The sequence below is a fragment of the Nelumbo lutea genome, chromosome 2 (assembly GCF_056320005.1).
Source record: "Nelumbo lutea isolate HS-2025 chromosome 2, American lotus-T2T, whole genome shotgun sequence".
Taxonomy (NCBI): domain Eukaryota; kingdom Viridiplantae; phylum Streptophyta; class Magnoliopsida; order Proteales; family Nelumbonaceae; genus Nelumbo; species Nelumbo lutea.
In genome coordinates this window covers 15,211,310-15,229,976 of record NC_142685.1, presented here as the reverse complement: position 1 = coordinate 15,229,976, position 18,667 = coordinate 15,211,310, and the positions used below count along the sequence as shown (strand labels likewise).

Sequence of the window (18,667 nt, the reverse complement as noted above, 5' to 3'; positions counted from 1 at the left end):
CCACTCAGTTGGCCATACTTGTTTAATGGTTGGAAAAACGATAGCAACATTGAATCACCTCGTCTGTAATCTTTCTTCGGAACATCTGATGGGGTTGGGGCTTTCTCCATTTCCGGGGCTGCTGGCAGCTTGTGGGAATTCCCCATTCGTCTCCTGGGCAGTCCACTGGCACTTATTCAGTTCAGAGATTTGTGCTTTCTTAGCCTCCACGATGGTGAAGGAGGGGTTAATCTCTATTTTCTCAAAGACCATTCTGTTTCTCTATTTCCAGATGTTTCTCTATTTCCACACGCCCATCAACAGATATGGACTCACTTTCAAGTTTCAATCTTTAAGCCCAGATCAGGCCCGGCCCGGCCCATCCAGGGGCCCAAGCTATTGCCCTTGTCACAGACTCACAGTCACAGGTGCAAAGCAAAACCCAGCCTGGAGTCGCTCGTCGCAGCAGATGTGCCCTCGCTTTCCCTTCTCCTTTCATCGCGTGAAGACCAAGTGACGTGGCGATAACCAGTTGGTCCAGGGCCGTAACTTTGGCCCGTAGAATAGTTGACTTGCAAACCCGCTCCCACCCTTATAATTGAGTTCCCTCCATCAACTAAAATCGCGATGCTTTGACGAAACCTCGTTGCCCAATTTCGCAGTCAGTCGGTTTATAGTCGGTCTCTTCTATTCATCTCAGGTATATTTCCTCCTCTTTCCGATCTTAATTTTGTCGTTTAGGTTGTTTTCTTTATCTGCTGAATTCGCTCGCTTAGATTATCGAATAGAATATATTTAATATTTTTCAGAAAATTAGACTTATAGTTGTTAGATTTGTAAATCTAGGGTTTTATATCCATGAAGCTACCTAAACTTGCAGAGTCATCCTTACTTGAATGTTTCTTTTGTGTCTTTCCATTGTTCACTCTGGTTGATTTTGGATCCATTTTACCCTTTCATAGTTTTCGTTCTGCTATTACTGTTCATTCAGTTTTTATTTAGTTATAATTCCTCACTGATTGGTTCTTTTTCCTTTCCTTATCTTGTACCATATAATTGACAAAAATTTTCATTTTTAGGAAGCTTTGGTATTGTATACTCTTGGATTCGAAATATAATGTGTTTTTTCCCCTTATTTTCTTTTCCATTTAAATAAAATTTCAGCTCACATAAAAAAGCCATTACCCAATGCTGGTCCTAGTTATCTGGGTCGCGTCATTGGATGGGGTGAACTGGATTCTGGCCACTTTCGGCAATTCTATAGGAAGTGGCCATTCTCATACTTGAAACCAAACTCTCACTTTTATCACCCTGAGATTTTACCTTGGCACCAAGCAATGACCTCTTTATCAACGAACATAACCTTGGCACCTATTTTCCATTTTATGTTCCTTTAAGATTGGAAACCAAAAATAACTTTTTAAAACTTTTAGATCTTTTCTTTTCTCTACCGTGATACTGAAGGTAAGGTCTCTTAGGGTGCCACTCCTACTTGACAATCTACAGTTTCTCGTCAAGGTTTTTGAACTGGCATCAACTTCATGCCTGGTTGGATATGTTAGGATCCTACAATTTAAAAATTCTTCAAACCTTGTACACATAGTCCTTCAAGTGCCCCATGGGCTTCAACACTGATCATCATGTATTTTGGAGGTCACTATGCACAACCACATATCATCCTAAGCCTTCCCAACTATATGGGAAGCTACATGAATTCTGTTTTGCCATTCCATTCTATTTCGTCCCAATTTTATTATTTTGGGAATATTTTGTGGTTGTAGCTGCCCATTAAGGCTTCAGATCTGCTACCCACTTCTCTCACCACATTACACCCGGTTGCCACCTCTCCACCAACACAATAGCCCGTTTGTCTCATTCAAACTAGAAACCCTAACCTCTGTTCACCCTGCACTTCCCTAGAACTCACAACTCACAACACATTCACCAACGTTTGAAGGTCTATTCACTGGTGTTTGATACATCCACCATTTGCTTGTTTCTAAAAATATAAACTATGGTAAAAAGGCATTAGAAGAATAAACAAAAACCTCACCTCTCATGATAACATCAAAACTGCATGGGCGGATTATTTCCAGATGTCATTGCTGCAATTAACGATCCACAAAAGCATAATTCCTCTCCATTGGGCAGTGCCCTACGGACATCAATCTCTGATGCCACCATTGCTCTCCATCTTGCTTCTTGCACACTTAGTGAGAGGCCAATATAGTGGTTCATGCTATTGCAGCCAAGCTGCACTACTATCCGACCATAGTCATCACCAATTAGGCCGAGCTTTGCCCTTTCTTCAAGCAGACTAATGTTTTTTTTTTTTTTTTTGTATCCACTGTAATGGGTGTTCTTTTTTTTTTGTTTGCAATTGAAAAATATTTTTACCAAAAAAACAATGCACTGGCAAGATTTCAATATTCATCGGTTTAGGTTAACAGTAGCAGCTTATGTATTCTGATTCTTGGTAGAGAATCTTTTCATCATATCATCAACAGGCCATGGAAACAAATATTGTGTTGAGTAAACAACCGGTGCTCCGCAAAGTGATACTGAAAGTCGGAAAGTCTTCTCAGTGCCTAAAAAAGGCACTACCTGTGCATCTCAAATTGAACTTTCAAGGGGAACGCGAATTTGACTGCTGTAGCTTGGATTCAGATTCGAAGAGATAGCTATTTCTTCAAGCAATTTCAGAACACCTAAGATGTTAGGGTTTCTTGTTCGAATGGGGAAAATTAGGAGAAGAGAGGTTTTGGGTTTTCAGTTTAAGAAGTAATGGAATGGACATTTAGTTTCACACATGGAGGTTGGGCTCTTGTGTTAATGGACAGGTGGCAGTTGGGCGTAATGTGGGGAGAGATGTTGGTAGCAGATCCGGAGCCATCCATTACAAGTGAACTTCACAACAGCATTAAAGAGGAATTAGGGATATAGGAGTTCTATGAGATGGCTAATGAAGTGACATGGAACTCCCTCTATTGATTTCTTGACTTATCTGTGTGATACTAAGATCTCTATCAGGAATGAAGATATTAAATTGTTGGGCGCAGATCTTAGTTGGATTTTCACGGTTAAGGTCTCATTATTGGTAGAGAAGCACCCTCCCCAAAAGCCCAGAAAATGGGGGGGGGACAGTTATTATATATCTCTTGCCAGAACTGAAGAGAAAAGAAGGGAGAAGAGAAGAGAGATTTGTGAGCACCTCAAAAGATGTTGGCGGTGCCAACTTTTTAGTATTTAAATTAGGGCGACCAAACATAACATAAAGACAAGGGGAATTACAGTAGTCCCCCCGTGACACTAACAGAAATAAAAACACAATGAAAAAACAACTTTAACTAGTCTTTTAACACTCCCCCTCATGCCGGGACATGGATGTCAATCATGCCCAACTTGTCACATAGATCATTGTGCTGCAAATGATGTAGCCCTTTTGTGAAGATGTCTGGAAGTTGATCTTTAGACCTGACATGGGGGGTGCACACTTCCCCTTTGACAACCTTTTCTTTGATAAAATGCTTGTCTACCTCAATGTGCTTGGTTCTATCATACAGTATTGGGTTAGTGGCAATGTTTATGGCTACTTTGTTGTCGCAATGTAAAGTCATAGGTCCATCAATTGTAAATCCCAATTCACTCAATAGATTTTTTAACCACATTATTTCAACCACTCCATGAGACATTGCTCTATATTCAGCTTTAGCACTAGATTTAGCTACCACATTCTGCTTTTTTCTTCTCTAAGTGACTAGGTTTCCTCCCACAAAGGTATAATTGCCACTGGTAGACTTCTTATCATCTAGCGATCCTGCCCAATTTGCATCAGTATACACTTCAAACTTTAGATGTTCGTGCTTTTGGAACAATAAACCTGCACCTAGGAATTTCTTAAGGTATCTGAGAATTCTTTTAGTTGCTTCAAGGTGTGTGGTCTTAGGGGCATGCATGAATTGACTAAGAACACCCACTGCATAAGCAATGTATGGCCGATTCATGGAGTGATATAGTAGTCTTCCTACAAGCCTCTGAAATTGTTTCACATCTTTGATGGATTCACCTGGGCAATCACTTAATTTGTGATGAGGACCAATAGGAGAATCAATTGGTTTCACTCTCAACTTTTTTGTAACCTGTAACAGATCTAGGACATACTTTCTCTGAGAAATGAAGATACCCTTTTGTGAGCGGGCAACTTCAATTCCAAGAAAGTATTTCAAAGGGCCCAGATCTTTCACCTCAAACCGAGTAGCAAGAAATCCCTTCAACCTTTGAATTTCATCTTTCCATTGACTAGTGATAACTATATCATCAACATACACTATTAGAGATGCAATTTTCCCTTCCCCTCTTTTAACAAACAATGTATGAGCAGATTGGCATTGCTTGTAGCCCTTTTGTTGTACAACTACCTGGGATCTGTTGAACCAAGCTCTTGGTGATTGTTTCAGGCCATATAAAGACTTTTTTTAACCTGCATACCTTATGTTCGTTACTTTGAGCCCGAAAACCAGGAGGTTGTACCATGTACACTTCTTCTAGATCACCATTTAGAAATGCATTCTTGATGTCCAATTGGTGAAGGTCCCAATCGAAGTTAGCAGCTAAAGAGAAGAGAACCCTAATGGAATTCATCTTAGCAATTGGTGCAAAAGTTTCTGCATAATCCACCCCATACACTTGAGTGAACTCTTGCCACTAGATGAGTTTTATACCTTTCCACTGTGCCATCAGCCCTATGTTTCATTGTAAATACCTATTTACATCCAACTAGTTCTTTTCCCTCAGGAAAATCCACTAATTCTCATGTACCATTTTTATATAATGCATTAATCTCTTCTTTCATTGCATATGTCCATTCAGGCACTGAGAGAGCTTTTGCCACATTCTTAGGAGTAGGAACATTGTCAATGGAAGAGAGGAATGCCCAAAAGGAAGGTGAAATGTTTTCATAGGAAATAAAATGGGAAATGGGGTGCTTGGTGGTGCAAGATCTAACACACTTCCAGAGAGCAATAGGAAGGTTAAGATCATCAACACTTGAGGTATCAATAGCAATAGGGTAAAAAATATCAATGGGAACTAAGTTACCTGGTTGGGTAGGATCCGCCCCCAGAGAATTTGATGACATTAGTGGTACAACTTCTCGATGCTCCATAGCTCTTGAACTTGGTTGGCCTTTATGACGACAATAGAAAACACAAAAGGGAGGATGATTAGGTAGAGGAGGATTCTGAACTTGTTTGTCCTCATGCCTATAGTCCCCTTGAGGAGAAACAGGGAAGAAATGGTCACTCTAAAAAAAAAGAGACATCCAAGGAAACATGATATTTTTGAGAGATGGGATCAAATCACCGGTACCCCTTCTGATTTGTAGGATACCCCAAGAATATGTAAGGAATAGCACGAGGATCCAACTTCCCACGAGTGGGTAACATGTTTTGAACAAAGCAACGACAACCAAAAACACAGAGAGGAATAGACAGAAGAGGAGCCTTGGGAAACAGAAGCTAATGTGGGCCTTTGTACTCTAATCACCGAGAGGGCATGCAGTTAATGTGATAGGCAGCGCAAAGGATAGTTTCAAGCTAAAAACGCTTGGGGACATTCATATGAATCAGTAGTCCCTGAGCTACTTCAAGAAGATGGTGGTTCTTTCTTTCAGCAACACCATTTTGTTGTGGTGTTCGGGCACAGGAGCTACGGTGCAATGATCCACTTGAAGCAAAGAACTTCGTAAGATCATTATGGAAGTCATTCTTTGGAAATCTTGGATAATTTTTTGTACTTCATCCCTAGCTCGCATGGGATATACCCATGTATACCGGGAATAATCATTAATAAAGGTAATAAAATACTTGTAGCCACCTTCAGATAATTGGGCCCCAAACATCATAGTGAACAATATGAAAAGGAAATTCAAATTTATTATTCTTTGAAGAAAATTGAGTTCTACAATGTTTATTCAATTGACAAGTTTGACATATCAACTCAGGCACTAGCACTGACATAAACAACTCTAGAAACACAATCTTTAAGGAATCAAAGGATAAATGACCAAGACGACAATGCCATAAATAGGCTTGACTCTTAATAGACTGACTCTTAGACTTTGTGACTGCAAGGCCAGCCTTATTCTCTAGCAATTAGACACCATCCACCATATGCCCTCTACCAATCATCTTCCCCAAGTTCAAATCCTTAATTACATAATAAGAAGGGAAAAAGGTTACTGAACAGTTTAAAGAAATGGTTATACTACTAACAGAAAACAAATTAATAGGAAATTGAGGAACATGTAAAACATTAGAATGTGTAAGACCAAAGGGAAGAGAAATAGTCCCTTGACTAGCTATGGTAGAGAATGAACTATCAGCCAATCTGATTTTGTCTCTTCTAGAGAGAATATGATAGGTCTGAAAGTAGGTAGACTTACTGGTCATATGTTTTGATGCTCCAGAATTAATTATCCAAGGATAGGCATGTAAACGGATTGAATTCGAATCGAATTAGGCTAGATTCGAATTTGAAACCGACTATATCCGATGGATGTCAAATCTTTGAATTCGAATTCGATTTCGATTATCAAATCGAATATCCGATTTGATTCGAATTCGACCGATTGACTTTTTGAATGTGAATTCGAATCCGATTCTGTTCAAATAGACATTGTATACATTTTGCAATTAAGGTGTGAATCTACATCATAACCAAAAACCAAAAAACCAGTAAATCATTATCTAAATCACTATAAAAAAATTGTGATTTGAAAATTACCTTGGGAAAAGAGGCAGGAGACGGCAGTAGGCGTGGGTTCTCGACGGTAGGTGTGGGTTGTAGCACAAGAAGGTGATGCTGGCGATTCACACTGAGACTGAGAAAAGGTGATGTTGGCGATTCACACTGAGATTGAGAAAAGAAGATGATGGGTTCCCGACGGCAATCATGGGTTGCAGCACAAGAAGGTGATGCTGGTGATGATTCACTGTCTCACTGTCACTGAGACTGGAAAAGAAGGTGAATAGTGATGGGTTCCTGATGGCGATTCACTCTCACTGTCACTGAGACTGAGACTGAGAAAAGAGAGATAGAGGTGACGAGATGAGCGACGACGGTGGAGGGTGATGATCGGTGACGGACTGACAGTGGTTGCTCGGGCGGCGTCCGGTGACGGCGAAGGGAGTGACGGAGGTCGAAGTGTTAGGGTTTTACACATTTACTTTAGGGTTTTGAGAAGATGAGAGAGAGGTGATAAGGAGGTTCGGATTCATTCGAACGAAAGAGTTCGATTTTCAGATTTTTGAACTTATTATTCATTAAGTCATTAGTTATTTTTTATTTTCTTTTTTTTAATCTTTATATTATATAATAATATAATATATTAATATATGTAATCTTTATATTATATTATATATATATATATATATATATATATAATCGGTTCGGATATTTATTGGATCGGATCGATGCATATTCGAATTCAATTCGATTATGCTGAATCTCGGATTTGAATTTGGATTTTCGAATACCGCTTACAGGCCAATCCAAGGAGAGTTAGAGGAACGAGACCATACATGGAGAGTTGTGGTAGAATTACCTGATGTAGACGCATATGAAGTTGATGGGGGAGGGGCATCCATCTGGAAAATTGCCCTACCATAAAGTTCTAAATGATCACGAAAGGAATTAATGATATCCTCCCTAGGGTCAGAACCAGTGGTGTATGTCTGAACTGCATTAGTAGTAGGGGGCTGGTTCTCTTGAGTAGCCATGTGTGTTGTAGTGAATTTTCTTGAACCTTGCTGACCGAATTTCTTGTTCAGATCTGAACTTTGTTTCTTACTCAATTCCTGTGCCCATTTCGGCTTCCCATGAAGGTCCCAACATGTGTCACGAGTGTGTCGAGGCTTCTGGCAATGGATGCACCATACTTTTTCTTTGTCATCCACTCTTTTCTAAGAGTCTCCCTTCTTAAAAGGATTTCCCCTACTTGTAACAACACTTCCTTTTGTTGCCAACACAACTACATCTCCCCCGGAATTATTCATCAGATTCCTTCTATTTTCCTCTGACTGTACTAGGGCATATACCTCTTGAACAGAAGGGAGATCCTTGCTTCCAAGGATCTGCACTCTAATGGATTCATATATAGGGTTCAAGCCAAGGAGAAGGGCAAAGACCCTCTGTTGAGAAACAAGAGACTTATATGCTTTCACATCTTCATCACACTTCCAATCTACACTCTGATTGTGATCCAACTCTTTCCAGATGGAAGACAAGTTTGAGTAGTACACAGAGAGACTCCTCTCCCCTTGTTTACAAGTAGAGGATTCTGCCTGTAACTGATAGATCTTTGCATGGTGTCTCAATTCAGAATAGGTTGACTTGGCTTGTTCCCAAATCTCATAAGCTGTTTTAGCCCATGTAAAATTTCTTCTCACTTGAGGTTGCATATACACTAAGAGCCATGACATTGTCATGCTATTCTCCTGGTTCCATTTGTCATGCTCAACACTCCCAGGATTAGGTTCTTTAATTCTTCATTTATATAGCCTATTTTCCCCTTGCAGTAATGTATAGTTTGATCCCCTTTGACCACTCTAAATAATTCAGACCATCAAGAGGTATGACAGCCATAGGGAGGGATAAATCCATACCCCCCACTCAGTCCATTCTGCATTGATGAAACACTGGAGGTGGCTGAGTCTTCACTATTCATGATAGCTGGTTTAGATCACACTAGAAGAGGTTGAATCTTCACCAAACAAAAAATAACTGGTCTGTCCAACTTATTTTCCCTTTTGCACACTGTGTTATTTAAAAGAAAAAATCTGCACCAAGAATAATAAAAAAACACAGGCAGCCACCTTCTAGATCAACTACAGTACTTCAGTCACCATAATTTTTTTTTCTGCTGTTGCAGCACCTACAGGTCATCACCGACCTACGAACTACCCTACTGCACTCCTGTTACTGCACACACATGCCATCTCTGACCTACATACACTTCACAAAGCTGCTGTCGCAGCACATACAGGTTACCCCTGACCTACAAACACCACAAGGATCACTCGATCCTACAAAAAGGAAGGTATAGGTGCTGATCACCTCACATCTGAGTGGTTTTTCCCTTTTTTTTTTTATCTGTCCTGATACACGATCAGGAAAAAAATAAAAGGAGGAGAACGAAGCTTCTGAGATCAGTGCGAAAGAAAATACCTTGGTTCTTCAGAAAAAAAAAATATCAGTAGCACGATGAGGAAGGGAAGAAGATAGAGGACGCGATCTCCTTTCAGATCAGATGAACCCGCTCTGATACCATCTTGTCCAGAACTGAAGAGGAGAGGAGAGAGATTTGAGAGCACCTCAAAAGATGCTGGCGGCGCCAGCTTTTTAGTATTTATATTAGGGTGACCAAACATAACATAAAGACAAGGGGAATTACAATAGTACCCCTGCAACACTAATAGAAATAAAAACACAAAGAAAAAACAACTTTAACCAGTCTTTTAACAATATCCATTTGTCAGGTTATACACCATCTATGTTCTTTCTCAAGATGTGTGATGCTTTGTATCTGTATCAACATAGGTAAGGCAGTTATTGGGTGCTTATGTGTTTTTGCCTCCAGAAATGAGCCATTACCTATATGATGCCCATGCAGTGGAAAACAAGGAGTTCTGATATTTACGGAGAATTCTTTATCAATGCCAAACACACATGTTCATGCATGCATACTGAATTCAAAGATGTTACTTCTGATCATATTTTTTTGAGAGTGGACTTTTTTTGAGGTCCTTTTTTGTACAGTTACTCATTGTACACAGGACCAGTTATTAATATAATCATACTTTACCTTCTTTCAAAAAAAAAAGAACTAAGGCTAGAACATGAAATGAAGCATATGTCAAGGGATGTGAAGCACACTATTTTATTAGTTGCTAAGCACTAATTCAGCTAAGAAATGAATGGCAAATAATAATTTAGGACTAATTCATGAAGTGTTACATTTTCTATTCAATGCTTCTTGGCAAACATTACCCTCTCTTGAATCCATTTGACATTTGAAAGAATATAATTTTATGAAGTTTGGATAGTGAAAACAGTTTAAACATTTTTTTTCTTGATCATTAATAATGTTGCATAATCATCTGGAATTAGGACATCCTGGTTACAAGTTACAACTCATAATTGGGCTTGAGTGTGTACATCTCCAACCAAAAGCCTTGACATTTGAAAGAATGTCATTTTATTCAGTTAGGGTAGTGAAAACAATTTTAGCATTTTTTTTTTCTTGATCCTTAACAATGTTGCATCATCATCTGGAATTAGGACATGCTGGTTACAAGTCATAATTGTGCTTGATTGTGTATATCCCCAACCAAAAGCCTTCTGCTTGTTTTATTTGTTATTTCTTTTTTAATTTTTTGGTACCAGATTAAAACTCTTTCGTCAGTTTCAGTTTGCTTTGCTGATAACTTGGTTTTCTGTATTGATGTCATTATGCTGCCAACTGGGTGTGGAGTAGAAACTTTTTTGGTTTAACATCACAAGCTTTTGTATCTTACAGGCATGCATGTGCAAACTCACCCCTATACATTAGTGTGTGTGGTTTAAAAGTCTTTTGAATTTTATCTTTTTAGCAGATAGATGCTAAAAAAACCACCTTTGCAGTGAAGACTGTTTTGATGGATCACAGTTTAATTTTCTCTCCATTTTTTCTCCTGTGGATAGTTACAAAAAGAAAGTAACCTTCTAGGTATTGACTTGACAATATAGCCATATTACTTTTGGGATTTGTTTTTTCTCCTTAAATTTGCATATGGTTCCCTCTTATGCCAATATGGAGGCTAACAGATATATAAAGGTTACTCCTTACCGCTTCTTGCACCAAATGAAGGGATCTCAATGGGGCTAAAAGTTATGGTGTACCCAAGCTTATGGAGAATGAATTGATTCTTGATCCACAATTTTCAAAAGGCCCTCAACGTCCAGTGACCTCAACATAGGAAATCAGGAATAATTGGAGCAATCCAAATTGTGGAGTGTGTGTGCAAGAGGATTGGAGGTTTTGTAGGGGAAGTTGCATTTATGAGAAGATCCAGTTCTTCTTCTGGGGCATTTTAGATGGGATTTTCATTTAGTATCTTTTAAATGGGCATTGCAGGATGACAGAACCACCTTTCGTTCCCAGGGAGAGGCTCCTTAAGAAGCAGCAATACTTTCAAAACATACAAAAATATACTCATTTGAAAGGACCATATGACAGGATCACCTCAGTTGCCATTCCTCTTGCATTGGCAGCTTCATCTTTAGCTCTCATTGTGAGTTTTTCTGTTCTCGTGGCAAAAAATCGAAGTTCCCATTATTTACGTACGAGTTATTTCTTGTGATGCTTACATTAAGTATTGTGCTTTGCCCAGGGACGAGGGATATACAATATGTCTCATGGGATTGGGAAAAAGGAATGATAGTGCTTCTGGGCTTTTGATGATGGCGCAAGTGTGACAGCATTAGACGCGTTTTTGTTCATGAAGTTTTTCTTTTCATTTCTTTCTTGTTTCAGATTATAATAATGGCTTAATTTCAGATTAGACTTGATCCGTCTTCTCAACTTCAAGGTGTTTGGATTTCCCATGATAAAGAATGATCTGATCTCAGGTCATGGCAAGTTCTCATCATCTTCTTGGCTTTTGTTCTAATGGTTTTACACTTTTTTACATCTGTTAGCATTGGAGCTCCCATACGGGGGATGAGCTCATAACAAAAAGAGTTCTTTTTGGTAGTTATTTCTATGTTGTTTTCGGGGTGTAGTGGCCATAAACCTTAATTAATTCCACAGATGGAACCATGCAATATTTAAAGCGTTTCTAGCAGGGCAACTTTTTGCCTTTAATATCAATAAAAATAATAATTTTATATATTAATTAAAATATGATAGCTTTTTTGGAAAAATATCAAGAAAGGTCAATGTGATATTGTTGCTTCTCCTCTTGCCTTTGTATTCATGCGAATGGATCATAAGATTCCAGCCAAATAATAACCGGAAACGCTCTTCACGTCTTAGAAAGAAAAATAGCGGTGGTGTCTCCGTCGTGACGTGGAGTCGAACTCTTTGTCTGCACAGAGCAAGACAATCAAGGGTCTTCCAGGTTCTGTATTGGAAGCAGTTTCAAAAAGATTGAGCCCTCCGCTTGTGAGAACGCCGGCGAGACTTAGGCTGTGCACGTGAGAAAAACCCGGTGAGGCTTGGGTGGAATGCCGTGATGGCATCGAGTGGGGATGAACTCGTGTTCCGTTTTCACACCGACATGGGCAAACAAGAGAAGGAAGAGGAATGAAAAGGAACAATGGATTCATAAGGAATGGCCGGAATCTTATGATCCTTCGGCAGGCATTGCAGACTGCAGAGGTTCTGTGAGCCCTTGGAGATGGATAATTGGACACAGCCCTTTTTTGATCCATTGGTATGAATACAGAGGCAGAGGAACATAAAGAGCATTTCCGGAACATAAAGAGCATTTCCGGTTATTACTTGGCCAAAATCTTATGATCCATTGGTATGAATACAGAGGCAGAGGAAGACCACTGCCCTTTTTTGATATTTTTTTCCAAAAAAGTTATCCCACTTTAGTTAATATATAAAAATATTATTTTTTATTGATATTAAAAGCAAAAAGTTGCTTTATCTGCTAGAAATCCCGGCCTTGGGAAATTGTGTTCATAGGTAGCTAAACGGTAAAACCTTCTACGATACATTTTTCTTTGGATTACCCAAAAAGGTGTGTTGGTTGTCCACTGCGTAGATCTCCGAGGAACTTTTCCATCGGGAGGTGCATTCGGCCATTAACTGCTTTGATGCCTATTTCAAATCTATTTCGTTGTTGTTTCTCAACAATTAGCAAAGCCCCAGAGATGTTTTATTTGTTTCTGGACGATGAAGAAAAGCTCATCAATGTTGCACCAAATAAGATCTTAAAATGAATACTGTCAAGAAAAGCATGAGCCAAAAGAAAATTTATTGCCATGATTTAGGGTTGTGTTTCCCTGCTTTGAAAGCATTAAAAAATCACCTAAAAATGTGGTTGCAGTGTTGCACTATATGCACTTGTTAACATAATCCCGTAATTTAACATTATATTTACAATTTTACATAAATTCTGATTCCGATAATACAGATGACTTTATTATTACTATAATAATCAGCATGGCCCACGGCCCGTGCTGTGTCGCGGGTTGGGTTAGCCTATGAGCCAAGCCTTGGGCCAGGCTGGGCTGTAGATCGGGTCAAAGATATTTATTTAAAAAAATTGAAAAAAAAAATTAAAATTTTAATTTTATATGAATTTTGATGTATACAATTACTTATACATGTAATAATTAAATATAATAAATTAGTATAATAAAATTAAAAATAATTGTTTATTTCATTAATATATTATATACTATATTATTATATAGTTATAATAAATATATATTATAAAAATAATATGAGCCATGTCGCAGGTTGGGCCGTATCGACATGCGGGCCATGGCCAGCACAACCTTCTTGATCGTATCATATTGTGTCTGCCCGGCCCACAAACCTAAAACCCCAGGCATAACATGACTTACACATCATGTCAAGTAGGTCACTGGCGACACGGTTGGATTTACACCTCTAAACATGAGTGTGTATTTAATGGATCTAGCTTATTTAATTGAACTTCTGTTGTACTATTTCTTAGTGGTTTCATATTGTACTAATGTAATAACTGTGATCCAATCATGTTGAATTGAGCCAAACTGTCTTCAGATAAGCCCAGTCAATGGTAGGTCTAATAAAGAATTTCTGTAATCTAGTGGAAGGTTAACTAGTAGATAGGAGCTTCACTTCATTATAGGAAAAATTACTGATGCACTTCTAAACTTTCACTTACAAGCAGGGGGACCAAAATCCTTGCAAATCTTTATTTGTCAACAGGCATATATGGACTTCTTTCTGATCTAACTTCTACATGGTTATTTTTAAAATGTCTTTTTGGCAAAACATTCATTAAAAAACCAAAAGACTACCGCCATTACATTGGGAGATTATGAGTGCTTATGTTAAAAATATGTGTTAAAAATAAATGTTTATTCGAATACGCACTTATTTGTATTTGGCACCCAATTTTTCAATTGCTTATTTTAAAATATAAGACTTATTTCATATTGAGTGTTTGGTAGTATTTTACTCCAATAAGCACTTAAACAAGCATTTGTGACTATTTTGTCCTTCATTTTCTTTCAAATTTTATGAAAAACACTTTTATAAAAATACTTTTACGAAAGTATTTTTACAAAAAACACTTTTATAGAAGTATTTTTATAAAAAGCACTTTTACGAAAACACTTTAATAAAGGCACTTTTATAAAAGTACTTTTATGAAAGCACTTTAATAAAATCACTAGTACTTAAAAAAACACTTTTATTAAAGAATTTTAATAAAAACACTTTTATGAATGTACTTTTATAAAATCACTTTTATGGAAGTATTTTTATAAAATTCAACTATGGATAGTTTTATAAGTGGTATTTTAAAATTCAACTAGTGATAATTTTGAAAGAACAAAATTGATAAGTGGTTATTGTATAAACACTTAAAAAAGCTGGAAATTTAGGCCTAAAAAATAATCTCTTATTTTTAAAATAATCATTTGTTTTGGGCTTATTTCCTAAACACCAATAAATGCTTAATGGTCTATATCTCATTGAGGATGATAGTTTTTCTTAATAAATAAAATGCTTTCTAGATTCAGGGTTATCAACGGTTGGGCCTGGGTAGAACTAGAACCAAATCAACAATAAAGGGTATAAAATTTATTTTATTACAACTTTAATGCAATTTAATGGCTACTAAAATATCCATATCTACATATTTAGTCCATCTGTATGGGTTGAAAATGTAACTTACAATTATTACTTTCCTCATCATTTAATTCACTTTCATCAAGTCTTATATTTAAGGTATTAACTCCCGATTTTTCTTATTAAATCCTATATTAAGTTATTTTTCACTAATAAATGTTACTAATTAGATATATGCCAATAATTTTAACAAATATACCCATATATTTAAAAACTGACTAAAAAACAAATACATTATTTATCCAAGTGGTTGCTAAGTAATTCAACCATCTAAATCAAATTAATCAATAACCTATGAAGACACTGTTAGCTAATAAATTTTCTAAAATAGAAATAAATATAGAAAATTACAAAAACGTAGAAAACATTAGACACATTTATGATATTTTATTAATCAAATTAAAAAAAAATAAAAGTTTAATAAACAAGAATTAGAACTAACCGAAATGAAATTATTTTACTATTTAGCAAAGATCAATAGTTCAACTTTTGGGTCAAGTGTGTTAACATTTAATGTCATAAATAAATAATAATAAATAAAAAAATAAAAAATACATAAATTTTACAAAAAAAAAACATTTAGGAACATGTATAATATCATATAATTATCATATTAAACAAAAAGTAAGTGTGGCATATCATAATTATTTTTACACATAGAAATACAAAATAATTATAGAAAAAATTGAACACATATATAATTCTATATTTAAACTAATATTAAAAACATGAATAAGATTGTGGAACTTTCTTTTGATTAAAATACTCATTTTTGAATTTAGTTACTATTTAATTGTGAGGTTTTAATTATAAATTGAACTACCTTTTTTCACCACATTCATTTCTCTCTATTTAAATTTATGTTTTTTTATAAATGAACATAAAAAGATACACAAAAAAAAATAAAACATTACAAAAAGAAGGATCTAGCTAAGCAAGTAGGCCTATTAATGATAGTTGAAACTTCGCAACTCGATCCAATTATCACATATTTGGATGATGTGTGTATGTAATCAGATATGGACTTTGCAATCTTTATCCGATTAATAATACAAAACAAAAAATTAAAAAATACATATTGGTAGAAATTTTTGGATACATTATTGCTATCATTATCATCATCCAGAATTGCCATGTGCATGCATACTACTCAATCTTCGTATGGAATTGGCCCATGGATATTAGATCTTTGAATGAAAACTGGCTCAAACTGTTTGGGTTTATTGGGTTGGTCCCAACCCATTGGCCCATATAATCACACAACTTTGATAATTTTTCCTTAGACTCAGTTTGGAATTGATATGAGATAATAGATATTGTAATCAAAATTGTCTCAAAATGGTTCGGGTCTGTCGGGCGAGTCCCGACCCATTAACACATAGAATCATACAACTTTGATAACTTTTCCTTGGATTCAATTTGAAGGAGTACAAATACAAATATGTAGAATGCGAAAACTTGTATTTTTAATTATTTTGTGTGTATTTACACTGTACATATTTGTATTTGTACTCATCATTGTTCATAGTTCAATGTTCATCATTTGGCAAAAAAATGGCAAATTTATTAAACTAACCCCACTGTTTAGTTAATTGACAAACTGTACCCTTATTGTTTAACTATTGTCTTGTGCTACCCCTACTGCTTCTAACAATTACCATCGTCGTTATATCACAACGGAACATGTGAAATGTCTACTTTCACACACACACACACATTAAGTTGGAATGTGTACGAAAGAAGGCTTGAGAAGGCAAAAAATGGAATCTAATAGTAAATTTTGCTTTTTTTCTTTCAAGTTACAAGAAATCCACTCTCTCTCTTTTGCTTTTTTCCTTACAAATTACAAGAATGCCATTCTTTCTTTCTTTCTCTCTCCCTATAAATTACAAGAATGCCACTCTCTCTCAAATTAAGGGAGACATCAGCTTGGCATCTCGGCTGCTAAGGGACCTGCAATCAAAGGTAGTCAAGCTTGAGCTAAGCCGAGCTCGAACTTCTAAGCTCGAGATCAAGTCTCTAATTCGAATCGAGCTTGAGCTGGATGACACCTCGACCACTGAGGGAGATCTCCACTCAGCACCTCAACAACTAAGGGAGACCTCAGTTCAGCACCTCGTCAACTAAGGGAGACCTCAACTCGACACCTCGCCTTCTAGGGAAACCTCAACTTGACACTTCAACAGTTGAGGGAGACCTTGGTTCGGCACCTTGGTTGCTAGGGACACCTATAATCAAAGGTCTTACGTGCCTAATCGAGTGTGTACATAGGGTGTTACCTCGGCTCGGCACCTTGGTCATTGAGGGATGGGGGAGATCTCTGCTCATCACCTTAACAACTGAGGGGGACTTCAGCTCGACACCTTGTCAACTAAGGGATACCTTATCTCGACACTTCGCCTGTTAGGGAAACCTCAGCTTGACACTTCAGCAGTTGAGGGAGACCTTGGTTTGGCACCTCGCCAATTGAGGGAGACCTCGGCTGCTTGAGGGACTTGCAATCAAAGGTAGCCGAGCTTGAACTTTCGAGCTTTTGACTAGAGCCGTCCTCGAGCTCAAGCTCAAGTCTCTAATTCGAATCGAGGTTGAGCCTGATAGTTTATGAGCGAGCCCTTGCAACGCAATGCCCCCTCCGCTAGTGTGTGTGTATCTATTATATATATATATATATATATATATATATATATATATATATATCCCTTGTTTCTCTGCTCTTTTTCCATCTCTCCATACGTTACCCCCTAACTACTCATTCAGACACTGCTTTTGCCACTACAACTATAGTGGTAGGCCCAAACAAGTATGCCAAGATTGTCATAAAGAAATATATCAGATCAGTTAGTTAGAAATATATCCTTTTGCCAAGGGTGGGTGCAATTGTCAGGCATCTCTCTCTCTCTCTCTCTCTCTCTCTCTCTCTCTCTCTCTTAACATGCTGACATTGAAGTAGTGGGATGGGGATGAATGTCAGCATCATTGGATGGGGGTGGACCTAGCTCCATTGCAATGAACACAGAGGTGAACGAAGGTGACGTTTTTTGGGTGCCAATGTACTTTCCCTTTTGCGAGAGAAAGAAGGAGAGGAAGGTCCCTACCTTACCTGAAGTTGCAGCAGTGGGGCTGGGAACTGGTTCAAGAGCATTGAGAACCCCCCATTTGCGGTATGAGTAGTGGCAACAACTATGTGTGGAACCTTGCATTGGGAATATCTCCTTGCAACCTTGCATTGGGAATATCTCCCATGAAATAAATCACATAACTACGGAGATATTCCCAACGCAAGGCTATAAAGGGTGTTGGAACGGGCTTTGCCCTGATTGAAGTTGGACTTGATTTTGACATGAGTATTATCACCTGCTTCAACGAGCCCTGATGTTAGGCACTTCAGCTTGAGCTTGCCATATGAGTTGAATGATGAGGTGGAGACCCTGTTATGAGCAAGATTCGTAGCCTTGTTTAGCGGTACTAGCGTAGGTGTTTGACACCAATGCCACCGCTAGCTCAGGAGAGTCGAAACAATAGCCAAAATCCCTTATAGGGGCCTCGAGAGAAAGGGGACGAGGGTAATATTGGATTTTAAAAAAAATTTTAAATGTCACTTTGTTTGGATTTTTACAGGATTCTAATAAGAAGAGTATAACTATTAAATTTTTAGAAACAGTAAGAATAGTTAAAGAATAAGGATAGTATAAGACAATAGTTAAATAATAAGGGTACAGTTTGTCAATTGGATAATGTAGGGATACTTTAAAAAATTTGTCAAAAAATGTTCAATGTTAGTCATGAGAATAT

General features: G+C 37.4%; 2 protein-coding genes across 2 annotated transcripts; one reads left to right on the top strand and one right to left on the bottom strand.

The window, feature by feature from the left end:
- The first annotated feature begins 521 nt into the window (after positions 1-521).
- On the top strand, positions 522-11,666 carry LOC148868775 (uncharacterized). Its single transcript, XM_088968258.1, has 3 exons — positions 522-679; positions 11,153-11,309; positions 11,409-11,666. The coding sequence occupies exons 2-3, from the start codon at positions 11,154-11,156 to the stop codon at positions 11,454-11,456; spliced, it is 204 nt and encodes a 67-aa protein (XP_088824384.1). The 5' UTR covers positions 522-679; position 11,153; the 3' UTR covers positions 11,457-11,666.
- On the bottom strand, positions 7,941-8,465 carry LOC148868776 (uncharacterized). Its single transcript, XM_088969878.1, has one exon. The coding sequence runs from the start codon at positions 8,463-8,465 to the stop codon at positions 7,941-7,943; it is 525 nt and encodes a 174-aa protein (XP_088826004.1).
- Positions 11,667-18,667: the final 7,001 nt, after the last annotated feature.

What these genes read in the sequence shown, in the direction of transcription:
- LOC148868776 (XM_088969878.1), bottom strand. Translation starts at nt 8,465, where the DNA reads ATGACAATGTCATGGCTCTTAGTGTATATGCAACCTCAAGTGAGAAGA.
- LOC148868775 (XM_088968258.1), top strand. Translation starts at nt 11,154, where the DNA reads ATGACAGAACCACCTTTCGTTCCCAGGGAGAGGCTCCTTAAGAAGCAG. An exon ending in CTTCATCTTTAGCTCTCATT is followed by an intron (nt 11,310 to 11,408) that starts GTGAGTTTTTCT and finishes TGCTTTGCCCAG; the next exon opens with GGACGAGGGATATACAATAT.